General features: G+C 39.3%; 1 protein-coding gene across 3 annotated transcripts in view; it reads left to right on the plus strand.

Annotated features, from left to right (window-relative positions):
* The first annotated feature begins 398 nt into the window (after positions 1–398).
* Positions 399–21,187, plus strand: part of LOC131777710 (cubilin) — a 35,588-nt gene continuing 14,799 nt past the window's right edge. The window contains exons 1-10 of one of the 3 annotated variants that reach the window (XM_066161896.1): positions 415–726; positions 3,845–3,874; positions 4,078–4,464; positions 4,900–5,274; positions 7,380–7,751; positions 8,246–8,632; positions 8,795–9,169; positions 10,396–10,881; positions 13,715–13,819; positions 14,802–16,266. In XM_066161896.1, the coding sequence (XP_066017993.1) occupies positions 693–726; positions 3,845–3,874; positions 4,078–4,464; positions 4,900–5,274; positions 7,380–7,751; positions 8,246–8,632; positions 8,795–9,169; positions 10,396–10,881; positions 13,715–13,819; positions 14,802–14,938 (2,688 nt within the window). In that variant the 5' untranslated portion in view covers positions 415–692 and the 3' untranslated portion in view covers positions 14,939–16,266. Of the gene's footprint in view, positions 727–3,844; positions 3,875–4,077; positions 4,465–4,899; positions 5,275–7,379; positions 7,752–8,245; positions 8,633–8,794; positions 9,170–10,395; positions 10,882–13,714; positions 13,820–14,801; positions 16,267–21,187 lie in introns of those variants that run through there. The other 2 variants (XM_066161894.1, XM_066161895.1) reach the window with 2 other exon arrangements.

Genomic DNA, 21,187 nt, shown 5'->3' on the forward strand with positions numbered 1-21,187 from the left:
GTGGGAATTCGATCAATACGTCTTGCTTCTGTGCGGAACCGAAACTATCAAGTGTCAAGAACAGCGATTTTAGGGTATGACCAACTGAGGACTTTCGTCACCAAAAAAACTGGCGTTATTTTGGAATTTCTGTGGCACTATGCCGATGCTATTAAAATTTGTTTTTATTTTGACTGTTTCGCTTTGATTTTCGTCAACTATGACGGATTTCCTTTGTATTTTGACGTAAATCCTAAATCTCCTGGTTTTCATTTCCTTTCTATCAAAATAGTAACATAATCATCGTGTTAAGAGACTTAGTGGGGAGGGGGAGGAGAGAAGGCAAGCAAGATTCCTCACCTCCCCTCTAATTTCTCGCATCTTTTTTCTTTCACTTCTTTCATTGAAACTCTCGCAGTAGAAATATCCAAAGGACACCCCTTATGTCGAAAGGATCCCTCAAGTTGCGTCGAACTCCTAGTACATACCATCAAGTTACAGCTGAAGAACTGAAATTGTCACAGACTCGTCAATGACGTCAAGGTCACGCTAACTTTATTCCGTCTGTTGCCTCTGTGCTTGCTTCCATATTTCCGCAGTTAAATACGAAAGAGAACTGACTTATGTTGCTCTGTTGATTTCGACCTCGTCGATTCCTCAGCGTGAAGAAGATCAAGCTTTGTTAAAATAGAACAAGAAGTTTGAATACCATCATGATTTCAGCCTGGATCTTGATTACATTTTGTGGTGAGTGAGAGTTCTTTCATGCGAATGATTAATGCGCAATTTTCACTTCACTGATCATACGTGCAACAAAGGAATCTAAAAGTTACATCTGCTTACTCTTACAGGCCAGAGGTTTGAATTATCATTCTGTTCTTGACTTTGCTTTGTCTACCGACTTTTAATGCGCATTTTCGAAATGCGAATTTAATGTCACGTAACTTGATCTTCTTCCGTGCATCGTTCTTCTTCATTGCTGTCTTCTTCGCTCGGGTTCGCTCAGTGTTCGCGGTTCCACTTTTTTTTATCGATTAAGTGGATACCCTTCAAAGGAGGTTCTTAATTCAACATGTTAGAGTTTTCTAGGAAGGGAGATAATTCTGGTAAAATCGTGCGAGACAAGTTAAATGCCAATTCATGTCCATTGAGGAATTCGAACCTGCATGGTAATTGATCGTTCGCTGAAAAGGTTTAGACATGAACAAAGGTACTTTGCATTCTTAGGCTACTTTATTTCAAGGAAAATCAAATGGTTTTATACTGTCACATGCAAATGGAGATTGATTCTCACACTCAAATAGACAGAAAACGTGAACTCGATGAAAAAGATATTTCTGACACGAGAGGAAGTTAACATAAACAATTGATGATATAAGATAACGACAACGTTAGCGAGTATATATCAACATTTTAACCTGACTGCACATTCTTTGAAGAAAGCGATTCGCGTGTGAAGTCTTGCCACAGGTGAATTTTATGTCATAATTGTTTATTTGTACACCAGGAGCCATGAATATGAAAAATTCCTGATAATACTGGGGTCAGTAAAATTCGAAACCGAGACAATTTCACCTACGGTTCACCACATGATTTCGTTCGCTCAACTCGGATTCTGGCAAGGCGTTATTTACGACATTGGAATTTTGTTTTACAATTAAGATTCGCTCTTTTACGTTTGTTTCTTGTATGATATCAACAATTATACCAAGATATTTTCAAACGGTTGTACAAATACTTTTTTCCGCTCACGTTGATAACTCCGAAAGTGACAAGTCTTTCTAGCGGAATACGAGGTTTTATATTTTAATATGGAGGATTTTAAAGGTACATAGTTCACGTTCGCGGGCGGATGACTCAGAAGAAGAGGTCTACAAGTTACTGATGGATTTTAAAGCTTGGGCCTCGTGTAAAAAAAATTGACCATCAAACCCAGCACTTTTTTTAGATCTTACGTATGCAATAGGTAACAATAAGTTTATGTCAATGGTGTTCAGTCTGATTTTCATCCTGTCTTCTCTGGTGTACTTTAAGGTTCCATATTAGGAGCTCTACTATTTCTTATGTATATCTGTATGACTATTTTAATGCTGACAAACATTCATACATGTCCAATACATTCAAACTTAAATCTCAGGAAATTTTGTCTAACAATCATTGATAGGTATATCTGGAACAATATTCCTCAACCTATTAAAGAAAAACAAATGTTTAAAAAACCACTTTCACATTGCTATCTAAATCAATATTAATTATTCATGTCCTTCATCTTCTGTCTTCCTCTTTGATCTAAGCTGTGTTATTTAGGCCAAGTTTAGTAAATAACTTTTTATATTAGATTAAGGAGGCACTATATTGGGTATCTGGACGTGCCCTTCTCCTCTCTTCTCTAATATCTAAATGTTCAAAATTAGAATTGACCAGTAGTTATTACCTTGTTTATTATGTAACCTAACTTACTACTACTTGGGGTAGAGAAATAAATTTGGGGGGGGGGGGGGAAATTTGAATAAATCAATATTTAAAAGTTCAAATGTCCAGGGGGATGTTGAAGCTTCCAGTTGATCGACGCATTACTCTCACTACCTTTTGGGGACCTTCATTTATAAGAACAAATCCCAGACTCTGAAAGAAATGAGAGACTTTGACACTGAAAGAAAAAACACTGAGAGGGAGTCATTGAGGCAAAAACTGAGGAGATTGCATAAACACCTTGTGAAACCCTTAATTTTACCATGTCATTTTTTAGTTATAGCAAGCTCCCCCCAGCTAGCAGTTAATAATGTCGTGACCTTTCAGACGGGGAAAGTGGCAGGGGGGAAGGGTGTTTACAAACAAAAACGCACTGTTAGAAGCCAACAGAAAGTCACATCATTTCTTCTCGCTTTGGTGAATATTGTGTGAAGTCTCTCTTTGGTTGGTAATTGTTGAACAGAAGCTTTTTTCATAACTTTCAATGAAAATTCTGCGAAGTGGCATTAAGGTTTTCAGAGCTTGTACAACATTTGAAGAATTTCTATGCTCTTATGTTTATTTTTTGTGAGAAACTCCTGACAACTAAATACTGACAGCTTGGTTCAATATTGGCGCCATTTTTTTCGGTTTTCTTTCAAGGCACGAAACGGCTCGGGACGCTTCTTTGGCAGCCTGGTTAAAAGCTGCGAGAAAATACCTTTATAGCTGTCGATCTTAACAATGTCACGCGGGTCTAAAGGATTTCTTTGTTCATTATATCCTCCGTAGCTCTCTTGCTGGCTTTAGGGGCGTAAGCAGTCAATTAGGATTACAATCTTAAATTGTCTTTAAAAGGGTCGAGTAACAAGTGTCACCCGAGGATCCCTAACCCTCAGCGAATTTTACAAAAAAAATTCACTCGTCACACGTGTAAAAGGAAAACTTCACTTCGCTTTTCTTGTAGAGAAGATTTCAAAATCACGCCTCACGGTGGTTCATAAATTCACGAATCTCGCTCTTCTTTCCGTTAAATTCTCGCGTCACATACTTATTTTCGTCTTAATCACCCGTCACGTATAAATTCCTTTGCAACCCTCAACGAGAGAAGAACGGCTTAGCTTAAAATCTTGCAAGAATTGATGTCTCACACTCACACATAAAAATTTAATCAGCTTGCCTCAGATCAGTTTGAGCGGGCGTTTAAGCGGCTCAGAAAATACGAGATATTAACAAGTTAAAAATCAGCTCAGAATTCTTTGTGGTATAAATAGCACTATCGCAGCTTAGGGAGTTTTCTATGCTGTCCACTTTTGCTCAGATGACCTCAAACTTTTTAGCATTTGGGATGAACTAGTTTTACTGCTTACGTTGAGACACGTGTTCACATGTTCGTTTTTTGTATTTGTTACAGTTGCCTCCCTGACTGTGGTGACAAGTGATCGTAAGTATAAATATTCGTCTTACATGTCTCCATTTTAATCCACAGGTTTGGTCTTTGTTTAAGTCAACTAGAATTCTCATTCTTAGTAAAGATATGGTAACAAAAGTGCTAGTTTGAAACACATTTTCAATTTCTATTTTGCTGGAATTCTTTTGTTTGGAGTAAGAAACCAAAAGAGTAACTGAAAGATACCTTTTTTGCAGCCTGCAGCCCTCCTGGAGAGTCCATTAATGCTACTAGAGGTCATATTTCCAGCCCCAATTTTCCCAACAACTATGACGCAAATAGGATTTGTACCTGGAATATCACGGTACCCGGTGGGAAAATCATCAAACTGACCTTCTTGAACTTTACCCTGGTAGCAGGTGAAAACGATGACTGTGCTGGAGCGGCAGTAGATAGTGCCCGAGTCTTTATCACAAACGTTGCCTCTCATGGAGGAAAACCTGACGACTTTAAGATCTGTGGTCAAAAACTTCCCCCTCCTGTGTACTCCGAGGGAAACTTCATTCAAGTGAGATTTGAATCTCGCACCGGCCTTGTAAACAAAGGGTTCAATGCAACCTTTGAGGCGATAGATGGAGATTTATGTAAGAGCTTTTCTTCTATGGTAGTTTACTAACTGGAAGCATACAAGTGTACTGGGCACGTACCCCTATTAAACTGAGCGAGAATTATGTTGAATATATCATACAAATAATAACGTAGGCAATCTTTGAACAGCTATAGTCTGTAGAAAAAAAATTGCATATAGTCAAGCCTTTTACTCGAATGCAAGCTGCCATATTTATCAATTGTTATATTGATTAAAGTATATAACCGTTAACGTACGGAAAATGAACTGTAGGCGTTATTAAAAATCATCCAGTTGACCACCGTGGACTGTAAACCTCATCAAAACTGGAACAGTTTTCGGAGAGAAAGAAGCTTCGTTAAGATTTTTCTCTTTTTCTTTGAATAAATTAAGTTTTTTATAGTAAGTAAGATGCATTTTACTAAAGCTGGCAGTCTTTTACTCTTTCTAGTGTGCTCAACAGATATGATCCTCGATGAATCATCAGGTTCCTTTTCCTCTCCCTTTAATCCAAGAAACTATCCATTCAACCAGACATGTAGCTGGAAGATTATGGGGAAACAAGGATACCGTGTTGAGCTCACAATACCAGACTATAATCTTGAACGTTGTGGTGGCGCTGCTTGCTCGTGTGATTATATGGAAGTTCAGAATAGCTTCAGTGATAAAGCGCTACCTGGAAAACTATGTGGTACACCAAGGGCTCCTCCTGTAAAATTTTATTCACTGAACGAAAGCTTGAGGGTGGTGTTTGTGTCCGATGATACAAACATGGATTATGACGGATTTGGAGCAACTTACAAGCTGTTGAACTACAGTCCTCCAAGTAAGTAGAGAAAACAACTTCGTAAGATCTAAGAGTTCACTGAGAGATGTTTCATGTAATAAACTCACCCATACCAGCAATGATAAGGCGCTTAGTTAATCCCTGATTTTTCTGGCCTGTTCCAAGCGTTCTAGTTAGTCAAGCAGAGCGAAATAGTGATGTTTGAGGGTAGTGTTTGTGTCCGATGATGCAATAATGGATTATGACGGATCTAGGGTAACTTGCAAGTTGTTCAGGTACAGTCCTCCAAGTGAGTAGAGAAGACAACGTCGTGAGATCTAAGGGTTCGCTGAGGAAAGATGTTTTTGCGCAATAAGTTCGCCGGTACAAGTAACGATAAGTAGCTTTGCTCATTGGAGTGGAGGTTATATCTGTTATCAATTGGTGATGTAAATTTCTCTGCTAATGTAAGCAGGCCTAGGTCTTATATAATAACCCATAATAAGGAATGACGTAAGCACATAAACGCTTTTTTCCTTCTGTAACTACCAATAAATAATGGAGAATGAGGTGTATTTAAATATCCAATGGGAGCTGGATTTTCGCGTGCGTTTTATCAACTTTTGACTTCGATATTGGTGTGATTTACGTAAAGATAAAGCCAGTCGAATTTTTTTTAACCGCAACCGACGGCTAATTAAAAATGATTTTACCCCTATAATTGACCTTTTGTAGTTTATTTGTTGTCACTTCTCTTGTAATCGACATGTAGCCAACGCTACACGGCCAGTAGATGAGTTTTAAGATTTTACGACTTTATTTCCTACGCAGGATCCGCCCTTAGTTATGAAATACACTGCACAGTAATTTGTATTTTCCTTTCGTTTTAAGTAAAGAATGTTTGTGTTCGTTAATAAACTGCATTTAGAATTTCATCTCTCTATTGTCACCATACAATCCAAACGTTTACATACCTGCAAATATTACTTTTTCTCGTGGCAAAAGTCGACAGTGCAGTTGTTAAATACTGAATTGGTACAAAAGTTATTGATATTACTTGTTAACGTATTCTCTGGCACTGGAGTATTGGCTAATACATCATCTGATAAGTCAAATGTGGTATCAAACGCGAAAATATCTTCGGAAAGAACATTTCTGCTATTATTCCCAGCGTGTTCTATATAACGTGGTGAGATCTACGAGTTCGCTGAAAGAATGTTACATGCCATAAATTCACCCATACAGGTAATGATAAGGAGCTTAGTTAATAAGAGTGCAGGTTCTCTCCGTTATCAGCTCAGGGTGAATGCGAACATCTCTGATGTATAGTGTAAGCGGTGATGTATTGGGAAGCCATGCCAACCTTAATTGAATAAAGGTGGTAAGTTTCTAAAGAAACTGTGGTGCTGCGTCTGTCGAGGAGTATACCAAGATAATTTGGTTTCATCAACTGAGTTGATAATGTAAATTGGTCACTGTAACGAGTTTCAAATATTCATATTCTTGCCTGGGGGCTAGTCCCTTATAAAAGCCATATTGAAATGTATCTCTGTAAAGGGTATGGTTTTGAGCCGCTTTGGTTTGAATAGATTTTGACCATTGGTCGAATCAACAGTTATATGGTAAGCATTTCGATTGGTTGTTATTTATCACGTATTGGAGAACAGAGGCGTAAATGAAATCACCATTTACGACAATTTGCTTCTTCATCGTATATGAAACAATTAGATTCCACATTGCCGTGTGTCTGTTCAACAAGAGATACCAGATGATGTCAAACTGTGGTCATCAGTGACATTTAGTAGCGCTTCGTGTGCCACGTTTTTGTTCTTACCATGCAGATTTTGACGGAATCTGTGAAAGAAACCATATATCTATCACCAATCCATGTTTATTCTGGCCTATTCCAAGCATTCTAGGTAGTCAAACAGAGCGAAATAGCCAGGGGCACCATAGTAGCGGCGTAGTGAAAAAGAGAGTGAGGTTTGGGTCTGGTCGGGAAAAGAAGAAGTTGATCACATAACATGACCCAGACTTCCCTCGTTTTTTCACTCCTTTGCTACTGTCGCACAGTTCGATATGGCATTTCCTTTTACCAACTGAATTCCCGGAACAGGCTATGCTTATTCTCCCACGCTTACGTGGTCCTTTTTTATTGTATACAGTTTGTCCCAAGGAAGCAATTCCTCTCTCAGGCAGCGGCAAAATAAGCAGCACAAACTACCCAAAGAGTAACTACACTGCGTCCAGAAATTGTACTTGGAACATTACCGCGCCAGTTGACAAAATTGTAAAGTTTACATTTACTTACTTTGTCTTAAGTGAGTGTTCAGCCAGTCCTTGTTCGGATTCTTGTTCTTATGTGGAGCTTTATGATGGTGGGTCAACAAGTTCGCCCTCGCTGGGGCGATTTTGCCAGGGGTCGTCTTGGAATGAGCCTCAGTTGTCGACTGGAAATCAAATGTTTGTGATATTCCATCCTGGGCAAACAGTTGAACGTGGATTTGAAGCGAAATATGAATACACAACGACCGGTGGTGAGTACCCTGTTAAGTTTATTCAGAATATCCTCTTTTACAATCATCAAATATTTTTCTTGCGCGAAATTGGTCTTGACGCGTTAAGACACCGACTATGCCCCAACTTTTAACTTATTTCATACTTCTATATTTTTAAGAGACAGACAGACTATCGCCGCTCACCAAGGTCACTCTGAGTTACACTCGTCTTCTTTTGAAAGAAAACGTATTTAACATTTCTGTTTCACAAGTGTCTCAGTGGGATAAACCGATCGCCGTAAAACGGCCAAAAATATTTACCCGTTTGGCGTAAAAATTGACAGATTTTAACCGTTAGTCGTAAACCATGTTAACTGTTAAAAACAAATTTCTCCTCCAAAAATGGAATGATATTAACCGTACACGTAAGCCGTAAAAGCCATCACCCCGTTGAGACCCCCTTTCATTGGAACTGTTTCGTGCACAGTAATAAAAAATATAAAAAAAGTGAATAAAAAATCCTTCCGTTTCAGCCTGTATCCCTCCTGGAGAATCCATTAATGCTATTAGTGGTCACATTTCCAGCCCCAATTTTCCCAACAACTATGACGCAAACAGGATGTTTACCTGGAATATCACGGTACCTGGTGGGAAAATCATCAAACTGACCTTCTTGAGCTTTACCCTGGTAGCAGGTGAAAACGATGACTGTGCTGGAGCGGCAGCAGATAGTGCCCGAGTCTTTATCACAAACGTTGCCTCTCATGGAGGAAATCCCAGTGACTTTAAGATCTGTGGTCAAAAGCTTCCCCCTCCTGTGTACTCCGAGGGAAACTTCATTCAAGTGAGATTTGAATCTCGCACCGGCCCTGTAAACAAAGGGTTCAATGCAACCTTTGAGGCGATAGATGGAGATTCATGTAAGAGCTTTTCTTCTATGGTAGTTTATTAACTGGAAGCATACAAGTGTATGTACTGAGCACGTACCCCTATTAAACTGAGCGAGAATTATGTTGAATATATCATGCAAATAATAACGTAGATGCATTTTACTAAAGCTGGCAGTCTTTTACTCTTTCCAGTGTGCCCAACAGATATGATCCTCAATGAAACATCAGGTTCCTTTTCCTCTCCCTTTAATCCAAGAAACTATCCATTCAACCAGACATGTAGCTGGAAGATTATGGGGAAACAAGGATACCGTGTTGAGCTCACAATACCAGACTATAATCTACAACGCTGTAATGGCACTGCTTGCTTGTGTGGTTATTTCGAAGTTCAGAATAGCTTCAGTGATAAAGTGCTACCTGGAAAACTATGTGGTACACCAAGTGCTACTCCTGTAAAATTTTATTCACTGAACGAAAGCTTGAGGGTGGTGTTTGTGTCCGATGATACAAACATGGATTATGACGGATTTGGAGCAACTTACAAGCTGTTGAACTACAGTCCTCCAAGTAAGAAGAAAAATAGATCTAAGATTTCGCTGAAAGAAGATGTAATTTTGCCAAATAATGACACAAATTATTAAAACCGAGATCTGAGGTATCTACTGAAGCCGAAGGCTGAAGCAGATAACACAGGCAAGAGGTTTGATTATTCCTGATATCATGCGAAAAACGAGTTCAATAATTGCATATTTTAGGAGGCACCTCTGTTTGAGTTGGCAAAATATTGAGTTCACTACACGGACGAGGAGTTTAAAAAATTAGGCAAGCTTTGAACTCGACATGATTAATGCAATATCCACTGCAGATATTAGCCTATTATGTCAATTACACACGTCATTATATATCGATTAACTGCTCTCAACCAATCAAATTTTTGTAGTAAGTCTAATGTATAATGATTATTAATATCGTGCTCCACCTCATCCATTCACTTCTTATTATTGAAGTTAATTAGAGAGGAAGCTCGCTCTTTTAATGATTGTTGAATGCAAACATCTCTGATATGCCAATGTAAGCGGTGGTGTACTGGGAATCTAAGCCATGTTGCTTTACCCACTTCCCACTTTTTCTCCTCGATTCTTGGTTGTTCACTTTTCTAAACTTGATATTATTGTTCGGGGCAACTCTCTTATGTAGGCCATGTTTTTGTAAACCTCTTTTCAAAAGGGTATGGATTTTGATCAATGGCCGAAATAGTCTAAGATCCATTTTATTGTTTACCAAGGGAGCCACGAGAGCGTACAAAAAGCTTTTTTTCCCTTTAACTTCTAATAAACGATCTGGTTAAAGAAGAAAGAAAATTATACTATTCAAGCTGAAATTCAGGTAAGTTTGACCAAGATTTGTCTGCAGCAGTGATGCGAAGTACAATGAAACGAAGCCAATGGTGGGTCTGAAAACCAGTTTGGAAAATGACACATTTTGGTTTGAAATAGTGTCGAATTTTGAAAAATCGGGCGCCTCACGGTGATCGTGTCTACTCATTCGCTAGACTTCGCTGCTTGAAAGCCTTGGAAATTTATTTCAGATCTACACATTTTACTTCTCCTCTTGAATTACGACGGTCTAATATTTTCTAAGTCATTACACAAATTTTCTTTCGTTTGCAGCTTAATGCGCTTTGGCCGATGTGAATTTCCTTCGAAACAACCATATATTTAGCCTCCCTCCGTCGTAAATACATGACAATTCTCGATCCCACACTCACATGGACCCTTTTTAACTTTCAACAGTTTGTCCAAAGGAAGCAATTCCTCTCTCAGGGAATGGCACAATAAGCAGCACAAACTACCCAAAGAGTAACTACACTGCGTCCAGAAATTGTACCTGGATCATTACCGCACCGCCTGGAAAAATTGTAAATTTTGCATTTACTTACTTTGTCTTAAGTGAGTGTTCAGCTAAATCTTGTTTGGATTCTTGTTCTTATGTGGAGCTTTATGATGGCGGGTCAACAAGCTCTTCGGATTCACTCCTGGGACGATTTTGTCAGGGGTCGCCTTTGGAGGAGCCTCGGTTCTCGACTGGAAACCAAATGTTTGTGATGTTCCATCCTGGACAAACAGTTGATCGTGGATTTGAAGCGGAATATTCCGTATCTACTCCCACATCAACAACATCACCGTCTACAACAAAAACAGCAGCAACAAGTAAATCGGAAACGACAAATGAATCGGAAACGACAAGTGAATCGGAAACGACAAGTGAATCGGAAACGAGTATGAATATTCAAAATTAATCAATGCTTTTTGTTATAAGAAAGTTAAACTTATATTAAAGTTCACACGGCAACCAGGTGGACAATCAGACATAGTTTGAAGCTACACTGGTTTGCAGATTTAATGAATGTAACCGAAGAAGTTACAATTCATAGACCTAACGTTTCGACACTCCTGTCTAGTGCCTTCATCAGGGGTGATCTAAACGCTGCAACAAGAGGTCCTCTTATATGATCACTAATTAGCGGCCTTTTTTCTGACGAGGTGTAAATAGGCGTCAGGAAGCAGACCGCCATCGTCACGATTTAAAGGAGTGTGGGCGGAGTTAATGTGCCAAGCCTCCAAGCAAAGGCGCTGGTGGTAACGCCGATTAGTGGTGATAATTTTAGAATTATCCCACCCAATTGTATGGTTGGTTAGGCAAGTATGCTCCGATAAAGCTGAATTTTCCTTTTTGCAAAGAAAAACCGCTTTTTGGTGCTCTTTTAACCGTGTACCAAACTGGCGTTTGATCTGTCCGATGTATTCGTTGTCACAGTCATTGCAAGGATAGAATAAATGGCGTCGGTTCGTTGTTCTTACGTGACAGGATCCTTAGGTTTGGCGAAAATATGCCCCAAAGTCTGAAGAGTTTTATCTCTTATGAAATCCGTAAATTCGCAGGAATTTTTGACAGTGTAATCAGTATTCCCAACAACAGGCGACAAAATTCTCGCAAGATAACCAGAAATTGCATAAGTCGGAGAATTAACAAAAGAGACAATGGGTCTCAAAGGAATTCCCGGTTTATGAACAAGTTTATCAACAAGTTTTTGGTACAGCGATGGGTTCGCCTGTTTCTGCCGTCATTGCTAACATGGTAATGGAAGACGTGGAACAAAGGGCCTTAGCCACTTCACCGGTTAAACCCTTTTTCTGGAAACGATATGTCAATGATGTTATTTCTGCGGTATCCGGAAATGAAGCGGAGCGCCTCTTGTCGCATTTGAATTTAGTAGAGCCGTCGATCCAATTCACCCTTGAACATGAAAAGGATAGACATTTGCCCTTTCTTGATTTAAATGTGTCCAGAGGGGTTCAGGGTAATTTAGAGACAAGTGTCTACCGTAAACCCACCCACACCGACAAATACCTCGCTTTCGATTCTCACCATCCTATTTGCCATAAGAAGTCTGTAGCCAAAACTTTACTTAGGAGGGCTGACTGTCTACCATCATCACTCGATTCGAAGGCTGAGGAGAGGAAATATGTTTCCAATGTCCTAAAGGCAAATGGCTATACAAAAACTTTTCTCCGTAACTGCCAAAAACCAGTTACAAATAGTAACGCTCTTGATGAAAGGGAACAAAGCGACTGGTTTTGCTGTTATTCCTTACATACAGGGTGTTACTGAACCCATCAAGAGAATTTTGAATAGCCACAACGTTAAAGTTGCTCAAAAACCTTTTCAGACTTTGGGGCATATTTTCGCCAAACCTAAGGATCCTGTCACGAAAGAACAACGAACCGACGCCATTTATTCTATCCTTGCAATGACTGTGACAACGAATACATCGGACAGACCAAACGCCAGTTTGGTACACGGTTAAAAGAGCACCAAAAAGCGGTTTTTCTTTGCAAAAAGGAAAATTCAGCTTTATCGGAGCATACTTGCCTAACCAACAATACAATTGGGTGGGATAATTCTAAAATTATCACCACTAATCGGCGTTACCACCAGCGCCTTTGTTTGGAGGCTTGGCACATTAACTCCGCCCACACTCCTTTAAATCGTGACGATGGCGGTCTGCTTCCTGACGCCTATTTACACCTCGTCAGAAAAAAGGCCGCTAATTAGTGATCATATAAAAGGACCTCTTGTTGCAGCGTTTAGATCACCCCTGATGAAGGCACTAGACAGGAGTGTCGAAACGTTAGGTCTATGAATTGTAACTTCTTCGGTTACATTCATTAAATCTGCAAACCAGTGTAGCATCAAACTATGTCTGAAAGTTAAACTTCTACGACCAACTTCCCTTATCGCTGAAGGCATCGTTTGTATTTTTTGCTCTTTCAGTCACTAGTTCCAATCAAAAGATAATGTGTTAGCCTGCTTGTAAAAGCTAATAAATACTTTTAACAATAGTTAACAATTATTCACCGAAGTGGATGTGAATAGTGGTGGATATTTACCGAGCCGAAGAGTGGCGAAGTGAATATCTACCACTTTTACCGACACTGACAGGGGTAAATAATTATTATTCATCTTTTTACTATAAACCACACAGATAGCAAAAAATAAGTTTACTCCTCACAATATATCGAAAAATGGTCGGAAATTAATTACTTTAGCTAACCGGTTGTTTGGAGGTGATTGTTACTTGCTATTCAAAACCGAACCAGCCAATTGGGGTGCGAAAAGCACTTTTCACTTGTTTGGTATTAATACTACTGAACTTGAAAACAATTCATAAGAGGATAAAAAGTAGTTACCTTTAGAAAGCAAATATGAATTATTTGAATAAAATAGGTGATCTTTCGCCAAACGTGCCCTAACCCATAAAACGAACTCCATGTCGATAAGTTCGTCCGGCAGGCTGACAATCAGTTCTTCTAAATATTTCGGTGGTGCGGGAAATCCACGGGTTGGGGGTGGAGTTTGTTAATGCCGTTCTCTTGTAGTCCCGGTTTGATAATGAATTTTTTGGGTATCTGAGTTGACAAATTACCTAACTGATTCAAATTATTAGATGATGTTTTTCATCTAAATATCTTTGTCAATCAATGATCATCAAATGCGATTATTAACTTAAGAAATTCTTTAAGATTTTCTAACTGTCACAATTAATTGTAGGGTCAAAGAAATCCTTATCGGAAGGTGCCAAGGCAGTAATAGCAGTGGTTGTTGTGATCGTTGGTCTTCTTATCTTAGTTGGGATTTTTTGTTGCTTTTGTTACGGTGAGTCCGCTCGCTTTTTTTTTCATGAAGGAAAAGGGTGTTGTTCTTTGGTTTTCTACCAGTGTGTTATGGACTCGCGAGGAGACCATGAATGTTCGAAACCGTTAAGACTTGTTATCAGGAAGTTGAAAGTTGAGACCAATTTAGGGGGCGGGGGCACTGGGTTGACAAAATTTGTCTCAACTAACCAGTGCGGGCGCACTGAAAAACAGCAAAATATTTGTTTATCACTAAATGTCAATCACAGGGATATTCAAATTGAGCAGCACTTGAACCTGGGGATTCAGCGTAAACCTAAAATTCATGGAAGCTATAATAGTTGTATTCTGAGTATCTTGAGTACTGATCGTTATGCTGCATCCCGAGGTACAAATCCTCTACCTTCACTATTTGATTGCCGCATAAAAAATGAAATATATTTTGGCGGCCTTCTGCCTGAAAGCTCACATTTCAAAAGCGAGCTCAAATTTTGTTGATTGGCGTATTCCTTCAAATCGTGGCTTGTAAATTAATAAAACCTGTCCGATTTCACGCCTGACAAAAATTTGTCTTGCTCCGAGGCAAGACGACCGCGCCTTTGAAGATTGGTAAGGCTTGGCAAAACTTGGCAGAACAAAAAATCAAAAACAAGCAAAAATTTTCCTAGTGCTTCTTGGCACTTACTCTCTGAGTAAGGAACTGGCGGGTTACGCTCTTTTTGCCCCTCGGGAGATCATTTTGAGATTAGCTTATTAAACATGCGGCGAGCAAGCTACTTATCAACTTGTTACGAAAACCAAGTTTGATTGATAGCAACCAAAATGTCACCTTTCCAACCATGTGACTGCACAAGGAGAGTGGCAAGGGAGTGGCTTAATGTACGTAATCACTTTGGGGAGCTCGTCTGATTAGATACTTAGGTGATACCCATACTCTCAAAAATATTAATTTAATGTCTACATACTTCTTTTCCTTATCATCATGCCATTTTTGTTTCTAATAGGTCAGAGAAGACGCAGGGCCGAGTTTAAGGTGACCACAGAGAACTGTACTGTACTGAAACCGATGAACCAAGGCGACTCCAATGCCAGTCAAATCCCTGCGTATCATACACCTAATAACGAGAAAACAGTCTCATGAGTTACAATCTTGGGAGGGATGTGCCAGTTGAGCATGTAGAAGATTGTTTTTATGAATAACCTTTTCCAGGCTCTCAGTCAGGGAAGACGAGCGAAAGAACAGAAGAAAGTCACCTTTAACTCATTTTCATTAACTGAGAGAATGGAACTAGCTAGATTATTGAATAATAGGGAAGTTAGCACAGTTTAGGGTCAGGTTAAAAGAAGATCATTTGCAACTATGGCCAAAGATCTCCCATAGTTTTAAAGGTTAAGTATGATCAGCGTTTCTTAGTGAAAATGAGATGCACTTTAATATGCTTAAAAAGACGTGAAATCAAATAATTTTATAATTTAATTTTGAAAAACGGGGAATCGATAGATTAACCTATATTTGAGGCTAGTTCAATCCGTGAAGTGATTGAGATGTAGTTACCTCTGTTTTTAAACCTCCTCACTCGTGGTGATTATTGCAAGATATGACGCCATCCCCGAAAAATGAAAGCGCGAAATGATCACCCAAGCCAATGATTGCTCTAAAAAGAGATAAACACTAGATTGGTTTACAAGAATTGAAGATAAAGAAGCGCTTGCTATGCTATAATTGTTTATTTTAAACATTTGCTAATGCTATTGTATTAACTAATGGAAACTTTTTTTACCTTTTACTGTCAGTGACTAAACGTTTTTTGTGAAGGTTGTAGGTATCCTCTGGTCTACAAACAGATTCCAAGGTACCGAGCGTTAGTTCAGTAATAGATAACAGAAGACGTCAAAATGCAGTAAGATAGAAAAAAAGTGGCTGATGGGACGTCTTCTTTGATCTATTACTGAACAAGCGCATGGCAACGTAATGTGCAGTGTAGGCGTCCTTTAAGGGCGAGCTAACGTTTTAAGCTCGCGATCGTTTTGAATCGTTTATCCGACCGGCCATGTTTGATTTGGAGTTAGAGTGGACAGTGGGGGTAAGGGGCAGGGGAAGGGTGAGAAAGGTGATCTTCACTCCCCTACCCCCTTCCTTATTTTTGACCGTTGACCGTCGACCGCCTCCTTGGTGCAAATTTCTTTTTCTCCCCAGCGTTCCGCTGCCGTTAAAAACAAAGATGGCGGTCGTAAAAATACTGAGCACTCGCCCGTCAAAATTACGCTTGCTCTCCGGGCTAACGTAACATGGAATCTATTTGTTAAATAGATATAACCTGTACCCAGTGTAACAAGTCATGAGATTTACTATCTTTTTGTTATTTTTTTCGATGGAATTTGATCGTATCTTTAGTTATTTAGTATGGATTGACGTCAACATGCCCACCGGAACCGGTTTGTTTTAATAAATAGATTATGCTTCTATGACATGATTGTCTGAGCATTTCTCTCTCTTTCTGTAATTTATGTTACCCGGCAACCAACAGTACATAGGAAGGGCTATTGTTTCCAGCACATGTTTTGGTTACAAGCCTTCTCCTGAATGGATTGAAACATGTGATCCGGAAAAACTTCCGTCTGGCGAATTTATTGTAAATATGGTTTTGCGATACACAATTTTTAAGAGTTTCAGGACTCCATACGTTGCGTAAGTATTATAAATATGTAAAATCAAATTAATCGGACGTTCAATATATTTTCCCTTCCTCGCCCCCGCTACAAAGGAATAGCCTTGATTTTTTTCTTATCACCTTCAGGGTTTGAGGTTTGGTGAAATTACTTGCTGCATTTTACTCTCATGACTGCTATGCACGATTGCATCCATACAAGAACTTGCACCAGCAAAGTCCAGCAGAGGCATAGTTAGTGAGAAAATGGCGGCAAATTTGAACGTAATCGAAAAAAATTTTTGCAGGATTCGCAATTAGATCAGTTTAAGAACAAGGTTTGTTGGGTCATGAGTACTGTCGGTTGACAAAGAAAAAAGTTTTAGACTGCAGGTGGCACAAGAAAGGGGTAATAGAACTCAAGTTTATGAAGAAACCGCGTGCCATCTGCATGTCAAGTAGACTGAGGTGGAAAGGTCACATCATTTCTATTTTCGTCGACGGGAACGCGTTTGTTTTTTTTTCGAGGTGTGGAGTTTCGTCGAGTGGAATACGCTGGCATCTCAGTGGTTTACAATTCCAAGATTCTCAAGGTTTTAAGGCACGCAGAAAAGCAATATGAATTCTTTATGGGTATTGAAATTTTTTTGCGAGTATATGCAAGTGAATTTTAGTGACCAAAAGATACAATAGTCTTTGAGAAACGTGACCGAAGATGTGAACATCAATGGCTCTGATTTCAAATGTGTGATATTCCGATGGACAATAACAGAGGAGAAATATGGTTACCGCATATTGTTGTGACATCGTTCAATATTGTTGTGATATCGTTCAATATTGTTGTGATATCGTTCAATACTTTTGGCAAAGGCCTACTTGATTAACAGTCTTCCCTCGAGAACAACGACACTGGCGACAAGTTCGTTTTCTCTGAGGTAAAAAATAAAAGACTTATCTCTATTAGAAAGCCTAAAGCTTGTGTTTGTGTTCACTCGTTTATAGCTTTTCCAACTGCCTCAAGCTGATACTAAACGTAAAGGAAAACTGTTCATTACAAGATATCAAATAAATTTTCTCTCTCTGATATTCTTGATGGAACTATGTAGCTCCAAATGCAATGTCAGTGGCTGTTTTTGCAAACTTGAGGTCGAACTCAAACCTGTAAGCACGTAGATTGCAAAATCTGTCAAAAGGCGACCAAAAAATATGATGCCCTTCTTGTCAGGTAAAATGGGCTAAGTCACGCAATTCGAAGTAATGTAACAATCACGAGCAGATAGGAACTCACCGTACACCATTATAGACCGCGTGCATATTGACGAGATCATTACTGATGCTTCCGGTTTGAGATCTTACAAGTTCCCTCAAGAGGAAGCGGATAGAATTGAACGACTGTTGAAAGGTGGCGATAACAGTGATATCAACTCTGACGACGAACTCGTCGAAAATGAAGAGGTATCCGAAGAGGATTCTACTAATGAACCTCCTACACGTGCGTTTGTCAGCACCAGGTCGGGGAATTCAGCAACTCGCTTAGAGCTGTTTTGATTTATAATCAGACATGTTGAGGATACTCTTTACTAGTTCAAAATGGGTAAACCGGATAAACGGGCAGGGTCACGTGTTTCTTATCAGCCGAATTATGAACTCTTAAAATGAAACTGGAAATATAATAATCACATTGCCGAAATCACGGGAACTTAATAAAGGAGGAGATTTACAGCTTTGTAATTTTCACGTTCGTACTAATTGATATCAACGCAACTAACATTGGTTTAGTGTTTGTTAAGTTTATCTTCGATAACAGTCCGCTTTGATCTCCTCCTATTTTTAACACCTCTGTCTTTTTTTTCGGCTTTTACCTTTTTTTTCTGACGTTCTTTTGACGTTTTAAGCTGTTTTTGAAATGTGTCAGTTGATTAAAGAAACAACATCCTTCAAAATTAATTTCTCCAAATTTCTTTTACTATTACTCGATCATAATCGATCTACAAAGAAACTGCTTCGCAGAATTTGTAATAAACCTTTCTACCGTTCCCGGCGCCATATTGGATTAGTAACCGCGCACACACGATAACGAGGTTGGGGTTGATCCGGCGGTTCTTTCAAACAGCTGATCTACCGACATTTCACGTTCTAATGCACTTTTCAATGCGATTTCTCCCTTCAAAATGGTTTTTTAATAGAACAATATGAAATTTCCGTCATTAGATGACATCCAGAAGCTCAAAGCATTAGATCTCAGGGAGACTTTTAAGTCTAATTCACGACGGGCGGAATTAGAGCCGACTTTGTGTCGAAAGTTTATGCTTTGCTGATGTGACACGTCCTCCCATCGAGAAGTGGAGAAAACCGAGAACTTCTTACAGGTATCCAGGACCTATAACAAAACCAGAGCGACTTCAAATACGAAACAACTATGGTAAGGATTTCAGCCCTTGGATGGTCGAGCGATCTCCGTAATTTACCTGAGATGAATTTCATTCAGCTTTACGATTACCCCGTTGTTTCCACACGAAAATATCACCACATCGTGTTGAGAGGAACGCATTACGATAAGCTGAAATCCTATCAGTTCTTCTTGGAAGGAAACGTGAAAAAACTGGAGGGCAAAATTTTTGAAAACAAAACTTATGTAAGGGAAAACCTTCTTCACTCGATGAAGAAAACACCCTACAGAGCTGTGTGAGTTCTCACCTATCTGTGATGTGTTACGCGCAGCGTTTACGTAATCTGCTGGTCTCGGTCTCCGAGGAAAAGGAAAATGCGACCACATCGGAGGAGTGCTGTTTGCTTTTGAGGATTTTATAGGAAGAAGGTTCCAAAATAACCCAAAGCCATTAACCAGTACGTCGCTGCTCTCAGTGTGAGTCATACCCCGCAACCAAAGAGTGGTAGCGAAGCCAATCGACAAAATATTGATTTGAAAGATTCCAGTTTTTCAATAATAATCAGGGAGGAAAACAAATTCAAAATCTACAACAGTATAAAAGGTTTGGAATTCGCTTTTTTTTTTTTAAATAGAAATACAATGCGCTTATGACCATATCTCGAGGACGAGGAGCCATGTGGGATTCCTCTCTTCCCCTCTAATATCTCGCATCTTTTTTCTTTCATTTAAACTCTCGCAGAAGAATTATCCAAATGAAACTCCTTATGTCGAAAGCATAAAGCACGTTGTGTCGATCTCTTCGTACATACCATTATCTTATGACTGAAGAACTGAAATTGTCAGACTCGTCAATGACGTCAAGGTCTCGCTAGCCTTTATTCCGTCTGTTGCCTTTCAGCTTATTTTCGTTTTTCCGCGGTTAAATACGAAACACAACTGACTTATGTGAATGAAAGTGATCCTCGCAGTAATATGCACTACTTAGGCAGTAGTGAAAATAAGGCCTGAAAAAAATTCAGGCCTGTACGGGATTTGAACCCATGACCTCTGCGATACCGGTGCAGCGCTCTACCAACTGAGCTAACAAGCCAACTGGGAGCTGGTCATGAAGTTGGTTCTAAATAAACCCGTGAAGTGATGAATAAATGGTTAAGAATATATGAAAGTCATATATTGAAAGTCATATATTTCGTTCAAATCCCGTACAGGCCTGAATTTTTTTCAGGCCTTATTTTCACTACTGCCTAAGTAGTGCATATTACTGCGAGGATCACTTTCATTCACGTCTTTATCCGCAGTTCAAATATATGACTTTCATATATTCTTAACCATTTACAACTGACTTATGTCGCTCTGTTGATTTCGACTTCATAGATTCTTCAGCGTGAAGAAGATCGAGCTCCGTTAAAATAGAATAAGAAGTTTGGATACCATCATGATTTCAGCCTGGATCTTGATTACATTTTGTGGTTAGTGAGAATTCTTTCATGCGAATGATTGATGCGCAAATTTCACTTCACTGATCATACGTGCAACAAATGCTTCCAGAAGTTACATCTGTTTGCTATCACAGGCCCAAGGTGTGAATTATCATTCTGCTCTTGTCTTTGCTCTGTCTGCCGGCTTCAAATGTGCATTTCAAAACGCGAATTTAATCTCATTTAACTTCATCTTCTTTCGTGCATCGTTGTTTTTCCTTCATTGCTGCCTTCTTCGCTCGGGTTCGTTCAGTGTTCGCTGTCTCACTTTTTTCATCGATCAAGTGGATACCTTTCAAAGGAGGTTCTTAATTCAACATGTTAGAGTTTTCAATGAAGGGAGGTAATTCTTGTCAAATCGTACGAGACAAATTAAATGCCAAGTCATGCTCATTGAGGAATTCGAAACACTTGATCGCTCGCTGAATAGGCGTAGACACGAATAAAGGTACTTTGCATTCTTAGGCTACTTTATTCAAGGAATATCAAATCGTTTCGTATCAAGAAATAGTCCATTCTTCCGGGTCAACATTCCATTAAGCATCAAACAAAAGTCCTGAGTAATTGGTAGTCCTGAGGGACTTTGGCCGAAGGGAGGCGGAAAAGCTCGTAACTGATCGAGAAAATTGTCGGAGTGACAATTTTGCTGCACAGGGGGTGTGGGTAGTGAAAATATACACTAGTAAAATCAATCCCCACCCGTGTACCCAAAGGTAGACTTGACCCTCGTTTAGCGCATCGAGCCAAAGGTTCGCAAATTCAAAAATAATCAAACTTATCCGTATTGCAGTGACTCATTTAAACCACCTCTCTCTATTTGTAAGTGAAGCGGAGATTTTTTTCTGTCACTCAAATAGACAGAAAACGTTAAA

Source organism: Pocillopora verrucosa, chromosome 14, assembly GCF_036669915.1.
Source record: "Pocillopora verrucosa isolate sample1 chromosome 14, ASM3666991v2, whole genome shotgun sequence".
Classification (NCBI taxonomy): Eukaryota; Metazoa; Cnidaria; class Anthozoa; order Scleractinia; family Pocilloporidae; genus Pocillopora; species Pocillopora verrucosa.